The 23,720-nt window shown below is 47.9% G+C and overlaps 1 protein-coding gene across 2 annotated transcripts in view; it reads left to right on the top strand.

Annotated features, from left to right (window-relative positions):
- Positions 1–17,679, top strand: part of SUSD6 (sushi domain containing 6) — a 92,982-nt gene extending 75,303 nt beyond the window's left edge. Inside the window, exons 3-6 of one of the 2 annotated variants that reach the window (XM_084866215.1) lie at positions 6,849–7,046; positions 8,010–8,148; positions 11,748–12,175; positions 14,389–17,679. In XM_084866215.1, the coding sequence (XP_084722341.1) occupies positions 6,849–7,046; positions 8,010–8,148; positions 11,748–12,175; positions 14,389–14,414 (791 nt within the window). In that variant the 3' untranslated portion in view covers positions 14,415–17,679. Of the gene's footprint in view, positions 1–6,848; positions 7,047–8,009; positions 8,149–11,747; positions 12,223–14,388 lie in introns of those variants that run through there. The other variant, XM_084866214.1, reaches the window with a different exon arrangement.
- The last annotated feature ends 6,041 nt before the right edge of the window (positions 17,680–23,720 follow it).

Genomic DNA, 23,720 nt, shown 5'->3' with positions numbered 1-23,720 from the left:
AGAAATATTTTAATGTCACTTTTCACCCTTTCTTTATAATAGAAGTATCAACCACATTCACAATTGACAATGACAGATAGAAACACACACGTCTGATTGGCACTAGCGAGAGCTTTATATGTATTGTGCATGTGCAAGTCAACTTAGCCTTTTATAGATATAGAATAAACTTGCTTAATTAGACCTGCTTTCTGATGTAGCTGAAATTTTTCCAGGCCAGTGAAGCACTCTAACTTCTCTTTCAGGTAATGGTCAGCAACACAGCAGTAAATATTAACACAAAGCAGATTATTATTGTAGATCATGCAGGGAGAACAAAGGGTAAAAAGTGTTTGACTGTGTTCTGTGCAGTGAGAAAACCTGAAGTAATTTTCAAGGTCCACCATTTCTTCTTTTCAGTTGGTTCAAGTTTCTAAACTTTCTAAATCTGTTTTCTGGCTAATGAAAAGAAAATAGGATTCCACCAAGTTTCCTGTCTACCTACTCTAGGACTTCCATGAGGATCAAATGAGATGAGGCACAGGAAAACGCTTCACAGACATTTGATTAAAGTATAAAATGTTTGTACCTGGCTATAAAGCAAGTCATGTTCCTGGGCTGAAGAAAGGAGGCTAGTTGTGCTAGGGAGAGGAAGCTGAACGTTGCTACATGACGTCATTACTCGGCACCCACAGTGGCCATTGCTGGGCTGGGCTGGGAGCTGCATTTTCCGCCATGGGTCTCAGCAGCATCGGCTGCAATTGGTGGGGTATCACTCCAGAATGGTGGCAGGGCCTGTGCCCCACTTGAGGGAAGCTGAGTGTTGCTTTGTGGGCGCCAGGTCCCGATGACAGTGTGCATCACAACAGCTCCTGTTCGATCCCCAATTTTCTGGTCTAGGTGATGCAGGAGGCAGCTGATCAATGTGACTCTTGTGTTGATGTTTCTCTCTCCTCCTCCTCCCTCCCTTCTACTCTGTCTAAAAATCAATGAGAAAAATATCATGTGTGAGGATTAAAAAAAGAAAAAGAAAAAAGAAAAGCACATCTTTGAATGTTTCCTTCTTTGATTTACGTTGGACTTGGCTGTGTGCATGTCTGTGTCCTCCCTAGATTGTAAACTTTTTGAGGACATAGTCCTGTCACGTGCAGTTTCAAGGCCCTCCTAGGGTATCTTACATGGAGAGGTCTGCTTTAATCATTTTGTGGAATTACAACCAAATAGGGACATTTATGATACTGCCTCAACTGTGTCCCTGATGATTACAAGGCCATTTTGGGAGCTGGGTTTGGAGAACCTCTTTGTTCTTCCCTAAATTCCCAGGAAATCTTTCTGCAGCCAAATTTTTATTCAGCACACTGTTGCTGTGTGCCCAGGAGTTCTACCACACTGATTTTGTCCAAAACTACATTATTGTGAATGAGCACTGACACGACTTCTTAAACCCTCCATCACTGTGTTCAGGAGTGTCGTGTGTTCTTGATAACTGTCATCAGCCTGAAACCTCTTTTACTGAGATTTTTCTAAAATGCACTGGGTCTTTAAACGTCTGCTTCCCTTCCTCAAGCTGATCTACACTTCATTTTGAAGGAACTCAAGTATTTCTTCAGTTTGTTAAATGGAACATTGTGAATCCCCACCATCACCCCCTGTCGCAGTCTTCCCTGGAGCTTGTTTTGATTTACTTTTTTAAAAAAATGTATTTTTATTGATTTCAGAGAGGAAGGGAGAGGGAGAGTGATAAAAACACCAATGATGAAAATCATTGATCGGCTGCCTCCTGCAGGCACCCTACTAGGGATTGAACCCTCAACCCTGGCATGTGCCCCTGACTGGAATCGAACCTGGGACCTTTCAGTCCGCAGGTCAGTGCTCTATCCACTGAGCCAAACCAGCTAGGACTTGCTTTTTATGTAATCTTATGAAAGTTTGTTTTCTTTTAATTTGCCTCTTCCTCCTAAAAAAGCTGGTCTCCAAAACAACAAATGCAAAAACGTTGAAGAGCAGATTGAGGGTTGTTCTTATTGATCTCTGCTGAGGGTCTGAGGCTGCAGGCACATTGAGGTAGATTGTTTTGCTTCTCTTCTGTCTGCACACTCACCAGCTGGTTGGATGGTCTGTCACTGAATGACTGCTGTGCATCGGGCAGCGTGCCGGGCCCCCTTGAAGCATTATCTCACCATTTCCTGTGCTCACTGGCAGCCTAAGTGATTGTGAGAGATAATGGAAAGCAGAGAAGAAAGCTAAGTAAAGAGAATTGATTTTTTTTTCCCCTGTAAAATTTCTATCTTCTGGCTTTCTCACTCTCTTTTTAAAATTGTGCAGCTTTGCCAAATCAGATGAGTTCATTCACTTCTTGGGGTTAACAACAGAGCTTGAAACTCTCTACGGACCAGGGCTGTTAGAGAGTGAGCCTGATGCTCAGCTTCTTGCCCAAAACAGTAGTTTCAGGAAGCCACGAAATGATTTATTTGCTATTCCTGATCTTTTCTTTCCTGTTAACCCCAGGCGTCACTGAGGGGTCTGCTCCCACACCTGCCCTTTGCTGAGACTCTCCCACTATGCTCTTTGAGTTGGCAAGGGGCCTATTTCCCCCCTTAGGTTCTTGTTGTCTTGAAATACTTAAAAAAAAATTTTTTTTTTTTTTCTTGAGTCTTCCTTATTTCCTTCCTTGGGCCTGGGACAGCTTTTCTTGTGATTGTGAACCTCATATACTCTTGTTGCCTTTGTACGACCATAAAAGAACTTTGGTAGTATTTATTTTACCCTATTAGGGTAGCTGTATTGTTGACTTACTGTAAAGGCTTTCTCTATCTCTGGTCCATCTTATATCAAATTCAGCTCCTCTTAGAACGCTGCCTTTCTCAAGACCCTGCAGAGGCTCCCCTTTTCCTTGTAATACAGTGCGGACATCTCCCGTTGCCATCAAGGCCCTCTTCAAGATGGTTTCATTGTTCCTCACTTTTTTGGGGGACAAATTTTTTTATTATCCAATCCAGCTAATGTGGGCTACTTGATGTTGACTGGGCTTAACAATTACACTTTCCTGCATTGCTTCAAACTTTATTTCCCAAGGAAATAAGGCCCCATATGAAATGCTGCCTTTTCTCATCTCTCCCACACAAGGTATGATCTCTCCTGCTTTGAGCTCCCTCTCTTGTGGCACCAATCACATTCTTTGACATGTCTTGGAATAAATCTGTGTGTATTATAGAATATCTTAGGAAGAAGACTCATCCAGTGCCTTTGGGGAGAGGAACTGAGTGACTAGGAGACGGGAGAAGAGCTAACTTTTGACTCTACACTTGTGGGATCCCCTTTCACGTCCTGCATGGTTCAGGATCCCAGTTCAGGGCTCGGGTTCTGGAGAAGGGCCACACACAAATGAAAAGAGACTAAAAGAAATTTAATTTGGCGATATGGGGGGCCAGGTGGTAGTCCAACTCTAGTGGGAGAACTACTCACTGATCTGGCCCTCCATCCCCTTTTATTGAGGCCATGGGGAAAACACCCAGAGCACTTAGGCAGGAAATAACAGAAACTTACATAGGACAGAGGTGGAGGCTGCTTCAGCTAACAATGTCTCAACTAAAGGGTGAGTAGTTAGAGCAATTAATGTTGTTGACAGCCTTCCTGGCTTCCTGTCCACATCTCTCTATTAGTGAAACAGTAATTGGTTTCCGGCATATACTCATCTTAGTTTTTAAATTTTATACCATGTATATATTCTTACTATGTGTTTTTCCCCTGTAAAGATATTATTTGCATAATGAAGATCCAATCTGTAAGTTTTGGAGAATATTTTTATAATCTCAGAGTAGAGAAATTGTCCTTAAGACACAAAACCCAGCCGAAACCGGTTTGGCTCAATGGATAGAACGTCGGCTTGCGGACTGAAAGGTCCCGGGTTCGATTCTGGTCAAGGGGCATGTACCTTGGTTGTGGGCACATCCTCAGTGGGGGATGTGCAGGAGGCAGCTAATAGATGATTCTCTCTCATCGATGTTTCTAACTCTCTATCCCTCTCTCTTCCTCTCTGTAAAAAATCAATAAAATGTGTGTGTGTGTGTGTGTGTGTGTGTGTGTGTGTGTATATGTTAAAAAAAAAAAAAAAAAAAGGACACAAAACCCAGGAGCTAGAAAGAAAATGACTTTCAAAATATATGCATGCACTTATTTGTCATATTCCTATTAGACTACAAGTACCGGAAGTGCTTTTTTTTTTTTTTTAATCTTATTGATTTTTTTTTTAGGGGGGGGGAGAGAGAAAGAGACATCCATCAATGAGAGAGAAACATTGATTATTTGCCTCCTCTACGCCCCTACTGGGAATCGAGCCTGCAACCTGGGGATGTACCCTGACCAGGAATGAAGCTGGTGACCTCTTGGTGCATGGCATGACATTCAATCAATTGAACTACACTGGATGGGCGAAGTCCTTATGTTTTTATCCTTTTTCAAAGCATAGCACAATGACCCTTACTCAATAATCAATAAATATTAGTTGAATTGAAATGAAATTGAATTACAAGTCGCTTCTTTGAAGACCTCACTTTTTTTACTTATAAAAAATGAGTGCTGGGTGACCTTCGGGATCTCACTCAAAAATGTTGTGAAGATATGGGCTTTAAGAGCATAAATTTCCAGCAAAGCAGGAGCGGCTTTAGAATCAGCTCTTCCCTGGAGACCATCCTTCCCAACACACTGGACCTGTGTGTGGGTCTTGCCTGGTTCAGGAGCTGTCCTGGGATGCTCAGCATTAATTATGCTGAGGAAATGAACCAATTAGACAAGCTGGAGGAGAGCCGGAGGCATCTGTGGTACAGGGTGAAGCAGTTTGCAGAGGCTTCTTTGGAAATTTAGCTGGCCAGCTCTTTGAACTCTTTGGCTGAAGTTTAAAGAGGCACCAGCAGGAGTGTTTGGTGTCTGCCTATGTCCTGATGGCTTTGGAACAGCTTTGGGAAGGTGTGTCCTTAGAGGGGACTGAGGAGACATGTGGGCTCATCTCCTAGTTTCAGACTTTTCCTCCTGACCCCAGCTTTGTTTTAGTAACAACTCTTTTAAAATGGAGCTTGCCCCCATCTTAGTGATAAGCAACCAGAGAGCAGGGAGCCGTCTTCTCCTTTTAGTCTTGATATCCATCCTCTGTCCTCACCAAGAAGAGCATTTGTAGGTTGAAGGGAAGTGGTATTTGGTGAGAGGCTGTAAGGGCACCTCTGAGTGAGAGAGCGGTGGGTGGGCCTCTGAATGGGAGATCACCATATCTGGGACAGACAGACTCTAGGTCTGTTAGAGGAAGTGAAAAAAAACAAAACAAGAAACCCACAGTTCCTGTTCTCAATACTGATGCCCTTGTGGTATTTGAAATAGGGGCAGGGTGTTAGTCAGCAAAATTGAATGTCCTTTGGAAACTTATTTTTCTTGCATTTGTAAGGCTTTGGAAAGTTGAAGTTTGTGGGGGCCTGTTCATCCGGGCCAGTGGGTCTTCTCCCCCAGCTTAGTCTTCGAAACAATGATCCCTTAGTGCCCACGCTGTGCCCCTCCTATTTTGGCTCAGTACACCATTTAATCCACTCCTGGGATTTCAGTTCTGCGGTGTCTGTCCAGGGTCAGAAGGGCAGGCCCTGGAATCTCTCCTCCAGGCTGCTCAGACCTCCCACCTACCAGCTTCTGTGACTGATCATTACTGCAGCTTCTCTACACTGGGGTTCCCAGTGTTTGAATGATACACTTGACACTTCTTAAAGGCCCACCTAGCTAATGGGGCAGAAGCAGTGTCGGCTGGTGTAAAGAGCATAGATTTTAGCACCAGAAGACTTGACTCTCCTCCCAGGTCTGCCATTTAATCTACATACACTTGGCTAAAGTTATTTAACTTTTGTGGGCCTTGGTGTCCTCACCTTCAAAGGGGATGTCAACGGATCCCTCATGGAGTTGTCAGAACGACTAGGATAGGAGACAAATTGCCTTTTTTTTTTTTTTTAATATTTTATTGAATTTATTGGGGTTACATTGGTTAATAAAATTATACAGGTCTCAAGTGTACAATTCCGTAAAACATCATTTGTATATTGTATTGTGGAAAGTGCTTTTAAAACTAGACTTATCCCAAGAAACAATGTAAGATTTACTATGGGCTGGAGACAAGTGACAGCAGTGACTATTATAGTCAGGAAGTGGGAGGTGCTCCCAGGAAATCCAATAGAAATCCCCTCTGCCGCCGAGAAGGCTATTTTTTAAATTACTAATACATTTTTATTGATTTCAGAGAGGAAGGGAAAGGGAGTGAGAGACAGAACCATCAATGATGAGAGAGAATCATTAATCAGCTGCCTCCTGCACACCCACCCTGAGGATCAAGCCCACAACCCGGGCATGTGCCCTGAACGGGAATCAAATTGTGATCTTTTGTTTCATAGTTCGATGCTCAACCACTGAGCAACACCAGCTGGGCGAGAAGGCACATTTTTATTACACAATGGAGCCCTTTCTAGTATTGATGCTGGAAATAAGGCTAACATTTCCCCCCATGCAAGAGTTTTTTACCACCTTTCACTGATTCATTGTGTGTTTCAGCAGGTGTTATTAAAGCCATATTATGTGCTAGATCTCCATAAGTTCAGGACTTTGCCAGTCTACCATTCACTTGTGGGAACAGTGGGGAGAGGAGTGTTGGATCAGCCAAACTAAAATCGTTGCCGGCGCCCTCACTCTCTCAGCAGCAGCCTGCATTTCCACATTGGGCCAACAGCCTCTCCAAGACACTGGCTCTGTGCTCCTTGTGTTTCTTGTTGAAGCCTTTGGAACTGTCCTCTGAGTCACCGAGAGCACTCCCTCTGGAAAACCTCGCTCTCTCTTTGTCTTTGCAGTGTGTTCCCTGCCCCCAGAGCCAGAGAATGGTGGCTATGTCTGCCACCCCCGGCCCTGCAGAGACCCCTTGAACTCGGGCAGTGTCATCGAGTACCTGTGTGCTGAAGGCTACGTGCTAAAGGGCGATTACAAATACCTGACGTGTAAGAATGGCGAATGGAAACCAGCCATGGAGATTAGCTGCCATCTTAACGAGGGTGAGTTTGGCAGATGAGAAAGGGGTTCTGTTTTCTTTTAACTCAAGGGAAGTGGCGCCCGCTTCTTCCTGAGCATCCTGTGCTTGGGGCAGTATGGGCCCTTTGATGTCCTGCAGACTCCCTTTTTTTTGGATTTCATGTCTTCGTGAAAACATTTGGGGTTGCTGGTGTGTGTCCCACTGTGGTTCAGCTGAGCCACCGAGGGCTCAGAAGCTTTGCTGAGGCATCTGTTCGGCTGTGTAAGGTCCCTTTGATGCTCCTGATCTTTTGTTTGCCTAGCCAAGTGCTGGTGACCTTTGACCGTGCTCTGCTAACACATGAGCACCATGCTAACACCTTCTATAGTGTTTCTTTTATATTATTATTTTTGAATGGTAATGAACTGTTTTGTTATGGAGCTGTAGTCCAGCTGGCAGAAGACCTCCCCCACTCCTGTCATGCATGACTGGAAAATCCAGCTGCCTGCAGGAAAGTATACAGCCATCTTTGTGTTTCACACTTGGGCTCAGAGGCCATCACATCCCAGGGGAGGGGGGAACCAGCCTGAGAGTTACAACTAAAGCTGCAGGATCTTAGAACAGGGTAAGGTCTTAAAATTTTTCTGCCACATAGGGAAAGAGATATGTGGGTCTTAAAAATGGTGGGCTAATGTGTTCATCTCAATGATTGCTGTCTACCAGCTGGCTACTGGTTAAAAGGTAAGATCTCTAGGTGAGTGAGTTTAGGTGTCAGATGGTCCTCAAAGGCCCACAGAGAAGGGAATAATAGCTTCAGGATAGGGAATGGTCCCTTTTCTTGTGTGTATAAACTACTTTGCACTGTTACTCCTAAAAATGGCCTTGGCCAAGGTATGTCTCTGCACTACACTGTGTAGGGGATCTTTGATAAGATCAGCTGTGGGGCTCATGTTGTATAATATTTGTCTGGATACAAATACCTTTTGATGATGGCTTGTTTCTGCAGAGAAAGACACCAAGACATCACTTGGGGTCCCCACACTGTCCATCGTGGCTTCCACTGCCAGCTCCGTGGCACTCATTCTCCTCCTTGTGGTGCTGTTTGTGTTGCTGCAGCCAAAGCTGAAGTCTTTCCATCATAGCAGGTGAGCACGGGTGGCAGGCATCACTGTGGGCCTGGCCTTTGGCTGGCATGTCTTCCTGCTGGCCTGTAGGTGCCCAGGGAAGGGGAGGGCTCTGTCATGTGCTGATGTGCCTGACACTGTGCTTGTTGCTTTGCATACATTATCTTACTCCTCATAAGATGAACTCACTGTACAATATACAGATGATGTGTTATACAACTCTACACCTTAAACATATAATTTTATCAACCTATATAATAAATTCAATTTCAAAAAATTTTCACAGGAATATTGAAGATAAGGAAATAGGCTCAGAGTGGTTAAGTCGTTTACTCAAGGTCATCCTTCTAGATCAGCGGTTGCCAACCTTTCGGACCTCGTGGACCACCGTTTGGTGACCACTGTTCCAAAGGTTTCCTTAAACAACAGTGGTCGCCCCCTTTGGAACCTCACGAACCACCACTAGTCCGAGGACCACCGGTTGGTGACCACTGCTCTAGATGATGACAGAGCTGAGATTTGAACTCATATCTGCCAACTCCAAAACCATGTCCTTTTTCCTACATCAGTAGTTCCCAAAGTGTGGTTCCAGTAGCATTAGTACCATCTGGGAACTTTTAGGAATGCAAATTTTCAGTTCCCACCCCAAACCAACTGATAGAAACTCTGGGGTTGAGGCTGAGTGACAGGGTTCCTCAGTTCCTCCAGGTGATTTGATGCAGGCTCGTATTTACAAGTCGCTGCCCAATATACCTGCTTCCCAATCCTGGCTGTACATAGAGGCTCCTGCTCAGAGTAGAAAACATACAACACCTGGGCCTCTGCCCCAGCCATTCTGATTTATTTGGTTTGGAGAGGGAATCTGGCACTAGTGTCTTATACAGTTCCTCAGTGGGTTCCAATGTGCAGCTCGGACTTGGAGCCAGTGCACTATACCATGCTAAAACAGAGGGGGGGTTTTCTTGCCTTACTTTTTCCAGTTTGAGTGCATTAGCACATTCCAGACTAGGTGGGTGTGGTTGGTGAGGAGTGGCCCCAAGTTGGATCCCTTAGGATGGACTTCTCTCCCAGGCTGTCTTGGCCTCTGCAATAGCTCATTTCCTTTCTCAGGAACAGTTTCTATTCATTCAGGCCCTTCATCAGTCACTGTTATCACTCTCACAGGCTAAATGAATGAAAGAACAGACTAAACTGCTTTAAATAAAATGCTTCTGATTTGGGATTTACAGACAAGGACCAGGCTCAGTTTAATCTTTCTGTACTGTGTGTGGTCTTTCTTCTTTTTATTTTGTTTAGTTGGGGAGGGGCATACCAGCTTTTTTTTTTTTTTTAATTCTCACACAAAGATATTTTTTCCATTGCTTTCCAAAGAGAGTAGGGGGTGGGGGCGGGGGGTGGAGAGAGAGAGAGAGAAATGTTGATGTGAGAGAGACATCAACTGATTGCCTCCTGCGCATGCCCTGATGGGGTAGGAAGCAAACCCGCAACTGAGGTATGTATCCTTGTCTGGGCGTCAAACCTTTTATCCTTCAGTGCATGGGTTGATGCTCTAACCACTATTTTTTTTTTTTTATAAGTTTTTAAAAAAATATATTTTATTGATTTTACACAGAGAGGAATTGAGAGGGATAGAGAGTTAGAAATGCCAATGAGTGAGATACATCGACCAGCTGCTTTTTGCACACACACACACACCCCCCCCCCCACTGGGGATGTGCCCGCAACCAAGGTACATGCCCTTGACTGGAATAGAACCCAGGATCTTTCAGTGTGCAAGCCGATGTTCTATCCACTGAGCCAAACCGGTTTTGGCATCTAACCACTATTTTTAAAGGTTGCTCAGCAATTAATAGAATAAAGAGGGTTTGGAAGGGATTGTTTACTTAAAGGAATCAACTATTTCCACATAAAGTCAACTGCATTTCATTCACATTAGGGAGTTTTCCTTTTTGCAGTTAACTAGTAAGTCTGTTAAAGGTAACTAGCTGATTTTGCCTGATTTGAGTGGAAGGGAGATTGGTTTTCATTTGAGACCCTGTTTGCATTTTGTACTGTGTATGTGCATTACTTTTTAAACAAAAAATGTATTTTTAACATTTAAAGTTAAGCACATGCCAGAATATACACTGCCTTCTAATACCACCTTGCCATCAAAGTTTGTCTTCCTTCCAGGTACTCATAAGTACCTTTATGAAGTGCCACTTCTGTCATCCTTACAGTGTGGGCTTTATTTGAATTGAGTAGCACAGATTTTATCTCCAAGTACAGATGAAGAAATTGAGAACTAATAACAGCCTAGTAATAACGCTGTCCAGCATAGCCCATATGTCTCCGATTGTAATGCACTGAGGACACATCACCTATGGGTTCTATTATAGTAAAAAAAAAAAATGGCCTGCACATAATCCTGAAGAAACAATTAGAAAAGTCCAGAATGTGGGACTAAGAGACAGCTGACCTGAAGTCTAGGAAGAAAAAAAAATTGTCATGAAAGAAAAGGTGCAGGGGACTGTTCTAGATTAAAGGAGATAGGAAGAGAGACAGGACAGTTAAATGCAGTGCATGATCCTTAAACGGGTCCTGGGTGAAAACAAACAACAGCTGAAATGGGTATATTTATGGGGGAATTTGTGTCACAGTATTATACCAATGTTAAACTTCTGGGATGCAGTGATAATCGTGGTTATTATATAGGAGACAAGGTTCTTGGGAGGTATGCACTGAATAATGTCTTCAACTTTCAGAATGGTTCAGATTTTTCTTAAAAAGTATGTATGTGTGTATATTCATAACAAGTGATCCTCTAAAAAGCGTCTGCATGAACAAATCTCACAAACATAATGTTGAGTGAAAAATAAAATAGATAACCATTTTATGAATATACTTTATATAAATATAGTATATGTGTATGTATGTGTGTATATATATTTTAATATAGTTTTATTGATTTCAGAGAGATTGGGAGAGGGAGAGAGATAGAAACATCAATAATGAGAATCAATGATTGGTAACCTCTTGCACACCGCACACTGGGGATTGAGCTCACAACCGGGGCATGTGCCTTGACCGGGAATCAAACCATGACCTCCTGCTTCATAGGTTGATGCTCAACCACTGAGCCACGCCGGCCGGACATGGAGATATACTTTACACATCATTCACTGTGTTCGTTTACACATACAGGCAATGGTTTTTAGTTCTATTCGCAGGGAGCAGCCATCTTTTCCTCACTTCTTATTCTAGCTGTGCTGAAGGAATGGCTTTATTTCTAGGTTCCCGGTTTTGCACAGGACCAGAGGGCTAGAAGCCTGTGTACCCAGAGGTTTTAAGAACACAGTTTCTGGAAGCAGGTGGAACTGGATTTAAATCCCAGCTTCTTCCCTTACTAGCTCTTGACTGTGAGCAAGTTATGTAACTTCTCTGAGCCTCACCTGCATTGTTGGTGAAGCTCTGCCGGAAAGGGCTCAGATGAGGATTCAGTGCGATAAAGTGTATAAAGCACTCAGTGCTGTGTCAGGCGCATAGGAAGTGCTCAGAAATGGTTAGTGTTGTTAGTACAATATTATGGTATTTATTTGTGTATTTTTATTCTTCCTTTGTCTTTTCCTCTCCGGATGCAGGCGTGACCAGGGGGTATCTGGGGACCAAGTCTCCATCATGGTGGATGGAGTCCAAGTTGCACTACCGTCGTATGAGGAGGCTGTGTATGGCAGTTCCGGTCACTGTGTGCCGCCCGCTGACCCCAGAGTGCAGATTGTGCTGTCAGAGGGGTCTGGGCCTAGTGGGAGGAATGGGCCAAGGGAGCAGCAGCTACAGGACCAGGGGGCCTGCTCCTCTGCGGGTGGAGAGGAGGAGGCCCCGGGCCAGTCTGGACTGTGCGAAGCCTGGGGCTCCCAGGGCTCAGAGACTGTGATAGTGCATCAGGCAACCACCTCTTCCTGGGTGGCCGGCTCAGGGAACAGCCAGCTGGCACACAAAGAAGCCCCGGATTCAGAGAACAGTGACATACAAAGCCTCTTATCCCTCACATCGGAGGACTACACAGACGGTAGGTGGTCTGCACTGATCGTGAATTGCTAGCAGCTCCTGGGAGTAAGGAAGGATGTGAGCCTCTCTAATAATTGGTGTATTGGGGGAAGCGGGGAGACAAAGATAATACCTGGGGTATTAGCCTGCAAAATAGGATTTTACCCTCAGTTCTAGGTGGTTCTTTGAACTCTTTATAGGGAGACTTTCATTGTGGTCTGTGAATTTTGGTAGTTTGGAGTCGCCAAAATTATTCATGGCCACAGGGCTGTGCTACATCAAAGGGTAAACAGCTGGTTGGAGGTGAGGATGGGGTCTGTCCTCATGTAATTTTATACTCCTGAAAGGTCAGGGATTGTGGGGAGTTGTGTGGGGTCATGTTACAGAGAAAACTGGTGCCTGTTTCTTTTCCATAGCATTCAGCTGCTCCGTCTTAAATAGGAGTGTGCCAGCTCCTGTGCTAGTGGTTTTCTTACACTATCTCAGTTAGCCTCACTGTGATCCTGAGAGGTAGGAGTTACATGCTACTGTCATCGTTTTACAGATGAGGAAACTGAGGCTCCAAGAGGCTAAGTCACTTGCCCATTGGTAATTGGTGAGCTGGGCTATGAAGCCAGGGGGATCGGTTCCAAAGCCTGTGTTTTATGACCCATGGTGCCATGCTGCCTCCCAAATGACTCCCAAGTCCTTTATGGCTAACCAGCTGTAGAACGAAATTGCCACCTCCTGACACCTCGGCTTTTGCCAGGGCCTTGAGAGTTGAATGTTGGGATTGACTCTGTCGCTTTACATGAAATCCCAGTGTGGTTCAGGATACAGACAAAACCTAGATGTTTCCCTTTCGACAGCGAGCACTTCTGCACTTACAAACCTCCCCCGCCCCCGAGAAAGCTTTATGCTTCCAGGGAATCCCAGACACAGTCAGTGTCTAATGTTTAGCATATCTGAATGCAGATCATGTTTATGGAGTTCCCCAATGATTAGCAACATCCCTTTCTTCTTTAGAATAAAGAGCTAGGAAAGGTCAACTAAATCGTTGACCCCATGGGCAGCCAGCCACACATACTGTCTGTCCCAGTGCGCACACACTGTGTGTCCACACAGAGTGACAATGTCCAAGTGCAAATCTCAGCCCTTGCCCTTCCTAAGGAGCCACGATGGTGCCAGCACTTTCCCTTCTTGCTACCTCACTTTGTCCATGTACCAAACAAGCATTTTTTTTACCTAATATTTAGATAACAAGCTATTTAATATGAAAGCAGAATGTACTGCCACAATGTGACAGAAGTACAGCTTTATCCATAAACCCTTCACACAATGATTCATTAAATGCTATTTTTATTTAAGCAGGGCACCCTACTTGTTCTAAAATGTGGGATGTGCTACCCCACTGAAAAAGCAAATGAAGGGACTTAGGTGTTTTCCTATCTAGAGGTGGTTTAAATTCAAGTGAAGCCATTAGGTCTTTAGAGACTGCTTTTGAGATGTCACTTCACAGTTTGAGACTAACACCCCTAATGTTTACTCAAAACCAAAAAAGGGGGTCAGGGAAGGGGGATGTGTTCAGACAACATTTAAGTTGAGACTAGAATTCCCTCCTAAAGCACACAGCCAAACAAGCATTTTGAGTGTCCATCTTGTGCCTGGTGCCAGGTTAGGTTTCAGGGAGGATACAGAAAAATAGAAAACATTCTCCCTGTTTGGATTGTCAGTCACTTGGGAAGATGGGGCTTATACTCGAGAAATAATGGAACCAAGAGTCATAGAGTCCATGCCAAAATGAGGGGTTCAGGAAACAAAACACGTCGGTTATCAAGTTTGTTGCAGGCCTTGCCCAAGCTATCTGGAACCGACAGCACCGTAGGAAGTCAGGACCTTGAAGTGTCAGTTATTCACTATCACTCAGCTGGACAGTGACATGAAGGAGGAGGTGGGACTTGAACAGAGCTCAGTACTATCACAGGGTGAGATTAAGGACAGAAAGAGAAGCAACCAGACTAGCAGTAAAGGCAGAGAAGGGAAATCAGAAGGGGTTTGAACACCAAATGTTATCACATAGGCAGGGGAGAGATGAGCCAAAGAGTACTAAAAAAGAGACCAGAGATAGATTTAGTCTACCTAGAAGAGTATGAGTAATGCATTTTCTTTCTTTAAATTTTCTTTCTTTAAAGTGGGATTTGGTGTGCTGCAGAGACCCACGTGGGTAACCACTGTGCCTTCCTTCTCTTCCTACAGACATCCCACTGTTGAAAGAAGCATGAGGTTTGCCACCGACTTCTCTCCTCTGCAATGGTCCTCTCTGCCCTTCTTCCCTCTCCCTGTGCCTGGCTATCTGAGCTGCCACCTGTGGATCTCTGAGGGCATGCAGGCCCACCTTGCTGGAAACTCAAGGAAGATTCTTGCCATCTGCCTGCTTGACAGCTGGAGGAACTGGCTTTCTGCCTGGTCCAGCCTTCCCATCTGTGTCGGGAACATGTTTGAATGTGCCGGACTGAACCCTTCCTTTCCCTGAGGCCTCTGGGAGCCCTCCAGCCAACTCTGGCGGCCGCCCCACCAGCCCATGGGCCAGAGAACCGCTGTGTTTACTTGTGCCTTCCCCCTCCTTGTCCAGGTTCCCTGTCACGCAGGCCTGTTGCTCGCCTACAAGCCTTAGTGGCTGCACTGCTGCCCCCTGCCACACAAGGGGTGGGCCTGAGTCTGGCTTGTTTCCTTGGAGGGCTTACCAGGAGCAGATCCAAGAGGGGGAGCTGGGGAGACAAGAGGGACTCTAACTGGAGCAAGAGTGTGGGTCCCTGGGCCTGCCCTTGGTTGACACGGGTGGCACGTTTTCTTGGCTGGGGACGGAGGAGTGGGGAAATCCTGCCAAAGCTGACTCAGCACCCGGCTGTCAGCTCAGGTGCCAGCTCCTGGCCCTGCTGTGTTGAGCTTCCAGGAGATCCTAAGGGAGGGCAGGAAGGTAGCTGATAGTGGTTGTCTTCCTAATATGCAGGTTCCGCCTCCTTCAGCGTGGCTTCCTGGCTTCCGCTTTTCTTTCCCTGGAGCATAAGGGGAAGCTGCATGCTGCCTCCTGGGGTTTATGCGGGCAGCCTGCTACCTTGCTGCCCACGGAGTTCTGAGGGGAATCATCCCTGGGACAGGAGCTTGCCGAGATGCCAGGGACTGCCCGTCTGGTCACTGACAGGGCAAGTTGCCCGTTCTGGGTTCGTGGTGACGGAGGGGAACCTGAGAGGTACAGACGGAGTCCCCAGGCAGCTGCAGGCAGCGCCAGCCCCAGGCCTGAGGGTCCTCCTCACCACAGTCACGTGCCTTAGTAACTGGTCCAGGAAGCGTCCTGCTGCTTGCTGCACTGCTGCTTTTCTTACTCTTGTCCTCCCCTGCTGTCCCTTCCCGCTCACAGCTGATAGATGGCTCCCTGGTCGTCCTGGGCATGGGGGAGGGGCTGAGAGGCAGTCCTCACCCCCACAGACACACCGTGCAGGCTGCCTGTGGGTGAAGGGTTGCAGAGCAGCCTGGCACCTGGCCCTGGTGGTGAAGGAGTGGCCTCCCTGCTTCAGATGCTTCTGCTCCGGCTCTCAGTTCTCCCTTAGCCACGTCGCGAATGCTGACAAGGCTGGGTGGCAGAGCTCAGGCAGGCTACTTCCATCTTTATTTTTGTTTCTGAAACATTGGGGCTAGGGAACTTCAGAGGTGCCCACTCCCCCCCCATGCTGGCCTTCCGCTCCTTCCCCGAGCTCTCGGGTGGTAAAAGTAATGAGGAGCCCAATATATTTTCAATAGCTGGCCGAGCAGGGTAGCTCCAGGAGGGGGTGGCCTGGAAGATTAGGGGAATGGCCTCCTCTCAGCCTCCTGCCTCCACTCTCACACGCACTTTACTACCCGCTCGTTCCCGGCCTCTCTTTGCCCCTGCTGTCTCCCTTTCTCTCAGGGTAAGGGCAGTGCCTGCTGTGCCTGTTAGCCACTCCTCCCCACCCCCCTCCCACCCCGGAGCCTGCGAGAAGCCCAGGCCAGCATGGTTCGGCATGGAACAGGTTGTCAAAGGTGCCAGAGCCAGAGGTCAGAGTGTTTGAGGGAGATGAAATGTCCCAAGGGGCTGTCCTTCGCCTCAAAAGAGGCCATTTCCAGAAGAGTGCCTGCCAGCAGTCGTGGGCTCTGGGCCCATCTGGAGGGCGAGTCCCTCATGACCCAGCTGCCTCCCCATGCATAGGCTCTCCTTCCCCGCAGGGGGACCCTTGTCTTCCGCCAAAAATAAAGCAGGGCACTTGGTGTGGGATTTGGAGTCTGCTAAGCCTGCTGATTTAGTCCCAGTCATCTAAAACCCAAGTTCTAGCCGAGTTTTTTCTTTTAATGAGAGATCTTGCCCCTTTTTTTATAGCATTGCTCTGGCATTTTTCCTCCCCTGAGAGGTTGCACTTTTTGTTTGGGGATTACTCGGCCCCATAGGTTACTGGCTCCGGCCCTGGAAAAATGAAAAGCCTTCCTTGTGCAGCGTTCTTCCAGCCAGCCGCCGCCAACACCGTCCTGGGGTCACAGACCCAGACTTGTGTACCTGGTCGGGGAGAAAGAAGGGTAAATGGGGCCTCCGATTTTGGCCCCGCCTCTCCTCACCCCGCCCTCTCGTCACGGACACGGATGAGGCCCACTTCTGTGGGTGCGGGAACTAGGCTGCATCCTGCTGGCATCCACGACAGCTGTTCGTTCTCTTTCCCTGAAGCAATTTCTTGCCGTCAACCATTTGCTACTATTCCAGGAGCTTCTGGGTTTTGTCCCCTGCAGGGGATTAGGGACTGTACAGCTGCCTAAGTGGGGCTTGACTAAGACTAAGACAGGACGGGGGCTGGTGGCAGGCTGCCAGGAAGGAGGCTGTCAGGAGCCCGGAGCAGATGGGGAAACCGCCCACAGCCTCTAGGGGAGCGAGGGCTTGTCCAGGACAATGGTCAGCACCAAAGGACTTTCTTTGAAAAGGTATTTTTTTGCACACCTGAGCTAACTCAATGCAGGTTTTATGTCCTGGCACAGTGACTTGCAAGGGCCAGTCTCTGGTGAAGATCACTTATATTTCCATGCCTTTGTTTAGCAAGTAGGCTCTATCTTTTGCCATTTCTGGATTTTGTGGGCTGTGCTCCCATTTCACTCAGCGTGAACTGTGAAGTGGGCAGAGTCCTGGCCAACTGTGAGTTTTTGGGTTACAAGGCATTTCAGTGTGTGTGCTAACACTCCATTTGCAAATAAAACTAGAACTAATGTTATCTTGCCCCCCCCCCCCCCCCCCCCATGTTCTGTGGAGAAGCTGCATGACAAGACCGACAAAGGTATCTTCTTCCTGCCTCGCTAGTGGCACAGGGACAATAGCACTCGCCTCTCCCTCCTAGTCTGGGCTGAGCACTCCGACCTCTGCTTCCCCCGTAACAATGTCCCCTCCATCCCCAGGTTACATGCTTACATCAAGAGCGGAATATGCTGCAGATATTTCTACATCCTTGCTCGCTCGCTCGCTCTCTCTTTTTTTTTTCCCCTCTTTAAAGAGAATAAAGGACCCGGAAGGGAAGTGGTTTGCAGGCTTTCCAGCTGAACCCCAGATGTGCTGGCTGGGAGCTTCTCTCGGGGCCTCCCGGGGCTCGGCACAGGGGCAGACATTGCTGATGATCAGTGAGGGGCTCAGAGGGACTTTGCTTGGTGGGCTCAGCTTTGCTGGGAAACTCCTCTTAATCTCCAGTTGGAAACCTAGTAGAATTTTGAATGAAAACATCAAAGTTAAACCCTGCACCAGGCCGCAGAGCACTTGGATTGCCCTGCAGGAAGGAGAGGGATGCGGGTTGTGTGGCTGCCTGCCACACGCTGCCCTCGCTTATCACACCACTATGGAACCTTGCAGAATGGTACTCGTAATGGTTTAAAACAACACTTGCATCATAGACTGTGCAGGATGTCAATCAGTTTGGGTTTGCTTTATTTTATATATATTTTTTGGTATCCTGTACATTGCAGTGGGTGTGAAGATAGTATTTTAATATTTGTACAAAGTTTAATTTAATTTTAATTCTATGTATATAACTGCATTTCTAAATAATAAAAAAAGTTCTTATGAGACAGTTGTGAGAGATGCGATCCATCCATAAAATGCTCACAGGGACTCTCGGTGGGAAGATTGTGTGTGGGGAGGAGCTCACGGAAGGATGAAGCCCCAGCCCTGGGGGGAGGCGCCTGGCAGGCGGAGAGGGGACAGGGAGGCGGTCCCTGCCACAAGGAGGAGAGACCACAAGCATACGTGGGAATATTATACATGTTTCTTCAAAACGCTCTCCGTGTGCCAACTGTTTTTATGCTGGGACTGAGCAGTGAGCCAGACCTGATGGATTTCTAATGAGCTGGGAAGGCAGGCAGTTACAACGGTTCCTGATGACAGCGTGACCCGCGAAGTGGAAGGGAGCGTGGGCAGTCAAAGCTCCTTTCGGACTAACTGGCATTTAAGCTGAGAGGTGAGGGCCCGTACAGTGAGGCTAAGGGGCAGAACACTATGTGTGTGTGTGCAAAGGCAGCAGCAGAGAAAGCACAGCCAATTTGAGAAACTATAATAAAAGGACTCAGTGCTGCTGCCTGGCAGGGCTGAGGGGAGGGGCTCAGGGTGAGCTGAGGTAGGGCAGGGGCCAGGTTGCGGAGGCAGGCCCTCACCAGCCGCGCTGGGAAGCTTCCCTTCATCCTAGGAGCAGGTTTAAAGAGCAGATTGACTTACTAAGCTCTGCTTTGGCGGGGAGAGGAAGAGAGACTTTCGGGGGATGCACCTGGAGACCGTGGAGTAAGTTGTAAATCCTCTGAGATGGAAGACCCGTTTGGGAGAGGGGAATGTTGGAATGGCATGCAGAAGTGAGGTCATGGCCAGGCGGGCCCGCTGGCAGTAAGGAGCCATCACGGCAGGTGGTAAGGGTGTGAGTGGGGGCGTGTGCAGGGCACCTCGGCTGTGCTGACACCTGCTCCGGTTGTAATGGTCGGGTGACTTGTTTCCCTGCCTCTCAGTGCTGGTGGGAAAACATTTTCGTCTTAATCTCAGTGGCACCAGTCCTCCACACAAACACAATTGCTGTGGTTGCAAGGAAGGTGAAGAACTGTTTACCAGCTCTTCAAATAGTGGTAATAGCTGATACTTAAAAACCATTTACGGGTGCCAGGCACAGTTGGAAGCCTTTGGCGGGGAATCCACACAGCAACTTTTACAAGGCGGGGCCCCATTATCACCGCAGCCCCCGGCCACGAAAAACAACACCGAGGCACGAAGACCTGCGTGAACTTGCCCACAGTGGAGCCAGGATTTAATTCAAACCCAGGGAGATCTAAAGGGACTCCCACCCCCTACCCCCTCAGACGCTCCTGCCTCTCCAGGCCCTCACCGCCTTCTTTCTGCCTTTAGAGGCTGCCCTAACCAACGAGCTTCAGGCAGAAACCAGTCCCATCAGGTAAGGAATGCTGGGGAAGAGAGACGTGTCAACACGGGGTCAGTGCTGGGGTTGTTGCCTTTTGATGGCAGGTGGTGGGTGGGGACAAAGATAACAAAGCCTGCAGGGCTGCTGGGGAAGGGCTGTCTTTGAAGTGGAGCCTCAGGCTGAGAAAGGTGGATGGGAGCCGAGAGAAGGAATTTCCTGCTGCTAATCCCATCTCACAGTTTGGAAAATTGAGACCCCTAGAGAGCAGCAAAAGTAGTAACAAGCCCTCAGCGTCTTTCTCAGAATATTTAAAAATGCCTTTAGCCCGGCCAGTGCTCAGTGGTTGAGCGTTGACCTATGAACCAGGAGGTCACAGTTCAGTTCCCCGTCAGGGCACACGCCCAGGTTGTGGGCCTGATCCCCAGTGTGCAGGAGGCAGCAGATCCATGATTCTCATCATTAATGTTTCTATTTCTCTTTCCCTCTCCCTTCTTCTCTGCAATTAATAAAAATTATTTTTTAAAAACTTTTAAATAGGCCAAAGTAATACTTTTTTATCTCAGTAGAAAGAAAATTAAAACTACCCATAATACAGGCATAGAAAAAAATGTTCTTTTTTTCTATGCCTGTATTTTCCTCTTTAAAAAGATCCCTTTTTAATAGTATTTTGTTTTGTTTTTTTAAATGTACAGTCTATTAGCCCATAAAACATTCATCTCCATCATATTAAAGGCTGCAAAGTTTTCTATCATATTGGAAATTTGGACTTTTAGTTTGCCATTTTTTTTTTAAACTCTTATGACCAATGGTTTGATAACATTTTAAATTGTTTTCTTAGGATAAATTGCTGGAAAGAAAATTGCTGGATCAAGAGAAATGCACATTTTAGGGGCTTTTGATATACCTCAAATTGCCCACAGTGAAAGTTATCCCAAATCACATTTTCATTGGCAGTGTTCATTTTCCCACAACCTCACCAGCATTGGCAATTATCAATTTAAAATATATACCAGTTGAAAGAAAATGATACTGTTTTGATTCCCAGTTGTTTTGTTAATTTTTAAAATATATGTTTGCTTAACTCTTTAACAAAAACGTATTGAAAACTGTCCAAGTTTGATGGCCAAATACCCATGTTTGAGAGGAAAAGTCAAAATTGATTTCCTCTCTGAATTACATATGGGTTATTGGAATATATAAAACATATGGCTCATTTAACTTAGAGGGGGCATCACAGTTTTGACATTATATATATAGCCTGATCCCCTGTGAGAGGAGAATATATGGGATTTCATCTTAAATTCCTGAGGCAAGGAGTTCATCTGAACCTGGGGCAGGAGGTGGCACGTTCCCAGGGCAGCCCTGGCCCCTCCTCCACGCCCCCTGGTGGAGGAGCATTGCAGGCGTCGCGGGGCTTGGGGACAGCCTCATCCCACAGGGAGAGGTGAACAGCTGTTCAGCGTTTCCTCTTTCCCATGACACCCAGGGCCCCCAGAGAAGGAAATGTCACAACATGGGAATGTCCCTGAGCGGCCCATCTGGGGCAGCGTGAACTGTCTGGGACCCGGGCAGGAAATGATTCTCAACTTGGCAGGCAGCGCAGAGGGTTTAGCAAGTGTGGGCTCCCCGCCCCCCCCCCCCCCCCCCCCAGCTTCTCTGGGGAAGCAAGTAGCCTGGCAGCCTCCAGCAGAGGCAGCCTGTTTGCAGGTCAAGCCTGCTGGCTGGGGCTGCATATCTGGGCGTGTGTGTGTGTGTGTGTGTGAGTTTGTGTGTGTGTGTATGAAGGCACAATCCAAACACGCTAAGCACAGGGGCTGCTGTGGCTTCTGGGTGGTCTCGTGAGACCCTTCAGCCTCTGTGCTCCCGAGAGATGTAGAAACTGGGTGTGATGGCCTCTCTGTGGGATGGCCACTCCCTCTCCCACTGCAGTCGCTTCTTCACTCATTCATTTGCAACAAGACCACAGGTTTTCTTTTCAGGATTTACACAAAGCCTTGGACGAGGTCCAGGGCACGGCCACAGATAAGACTCAGTCTTTGCCCTCGGTGCGTACGCAGGAGATTAAACACCTACCTAAAACTTAAGGCAGGTTTTACAAAAAGAAAAGCTCAAGTGGAGTGCCAGCATGCCTGGGGAAGTGAGTGGGGAAGGAGCTGTGGGGTGAGACATGGGAAGCAGAGGACTTTCTAGGCCCGAGAGACCTATAGGAACAAAAGTGCCAACATATAAAACTACCAATCATACGAAATTGCCATTTTTTTTTGCAAGTTAATAAAAAAAAAAAAAAGGGCACATGTGGGCAATTTCAGCCTAATATATAATTGTCTGAAGACCTGCCCAAATTGGAAATGCCTTTCTTACAGATGTCCTTGCTTATGTGTGAAATGTCCGATGTGAACAAGTTATTCATTGCAATTTGGGAAGAAGTGAAATAATCAAGGAGAGGGGTTGGGACTGAGGGTCCAGCACGCCGGACCAACGGGAGCCCCGAAGCCTGTTTCTGGGGATCGCATCTGGGGTGAAAACAGAAGGGCTGGACTTCCACAGGCGGAGCGCCCCGCAGGGCACGGGCCCCCCAAGCACCGCCAGCCTGGGAGGCCAAACCTGGGGACCTCCTCGGCCTCTGCCGTCTCCCCCGGCCGCTCACTCTGAGGCTGCCCAGGGCGCGCAGGGATGGGTCTGCAGGGGAGAGATCCCATGTCCCCCCTCTGACAGACAAAACCCCTTTCTGAGAAGATCTTAAAGACGCTCCTGGGTTTGGGAGCTCGGCCCGGGGCTGACTCTGCACGCTCAGTCCCTTTTGCCAACGCGGGAGCCCACGGAGCAGGACGGCGCGGCCTGCTGGCGCCACCTGGTGTCGGATGCGGCGTGTCCTCGGCTGGTCAGGGTGGTCCTCTGTGGTCAGGGAGGGAGGCTTAGGCCAGGCGGTGCCTTGGAAGGGAAAGTTGAGATCAGCCTGCAGCGGGGTTTTGGGCAGCTTCCCCGCACCCCCCACCCTGGTTTGGAACCTGGTAGAAATGTGACCCAGGAACCAATGAGTCTTGGGCACTGCATTCGGTTCTAGGGCTGTCCTAACAAACTGCCCGCTAACGAGGTGGCTCAGAGCCCGGGAAAGTCGTTCTCCCAGTTCTGGAGCTTAGAAGTCCAAATTGAGGTGTCCAAATCTGGGAGGGGGGGGGGGGGGGCCGATCTTTTCTTGCCTCTTCCCGCTGCTGGTGCCCGCTGTGGCTTGTTGGCTTACACGCATCCGTCCAATCTCTGCCTCCGTCCCCCATGTGTGTCTGTGTCCACGTTTCCCTCCACTTATGAGGACACCGGTCACCAGGTGAAGGTCTGTCCAATCCAGGCCGACCTCGTCTTAGCTTGATCACATCTGCACAGACCTGGTTCCAAATGAGGCCTCATCCACAGGTCCTGGGGGTTACCCCTGGTCTGGGACACACAACCGATTTCTTTCATCTCACACATGTTCCCCGGGCACCAGTAACTGGGCTGGGCCCGAGGAGCTGAATTCCTGACTCCCGTCCGTTCCTGAGGTTCTCAGGCAGGCCGGTGCCTTCACAGTTCGGTCCCTGATCTGTGGCCTCCTGTTCACCCTGGATGCCTCAGCACCCAGCAAGGCAGGCCCAGAGACTCAGCTTTCATCTTAGTGGGGAGGGTGGACAAAGAGCCGGAGAGAGGAAGCACGGCTGCAGGAATGATGAGCAGGGAGAGGTCACGGGGAAAGGGCTGCAGAGCAGTTGACTGGAGCCTGTGCAAGAGCAAGCGGCATTGGAGCCGGGTCTTGCAGCAGCAGGACTGTGCCAGGCAGCACAGGGGTGGCCGAGGGAGGGCTTTCCAGGCTGAGCTAAAGGTGTGAGCACTGGCCTGGGGCTGAGAAAGGGGCTTTGCTGTGTGCAGTCTGGTTCGAAAAGGGTGTATGGGTGGGGAGGTGCTGCCGAGGGCAGGACGACCTGGAGAGTCTGACTCTGATGAATGGCTTTGGGGGCCATTCCCATGGCTTTGACCGTGGTCCCCGGAGGTTTTAAAGCTGCAGTGGGGTTTTAAAGACCGTCACCGGGGTGCAGGCTGTGCAGCAGGCAGGGGCCAGGGAGATCAGAGGGCTCCTAGATCAAAATAAAAAGAAGCAGTCACAGGCCGAAACTGGTTTGG

The sequence above is a fragment of the Pipistrellus hanaki genome, assembly GCF_964339955.1.
Source record: "Pipistrellus hanaki genome assembly, chromosome: 1".
NCBI classification, from domain to species: Eukaryota; Metazoa; Chordata; class Mammalia; order Chiroptera; family Vespertilionidae; genus Pipistrellus; species Pipistrellus hanaki.
Note: the sequence above shows the minus strand (reverse complement) of the source record. Positions and strands in the feature narration are given on the sequence as shown.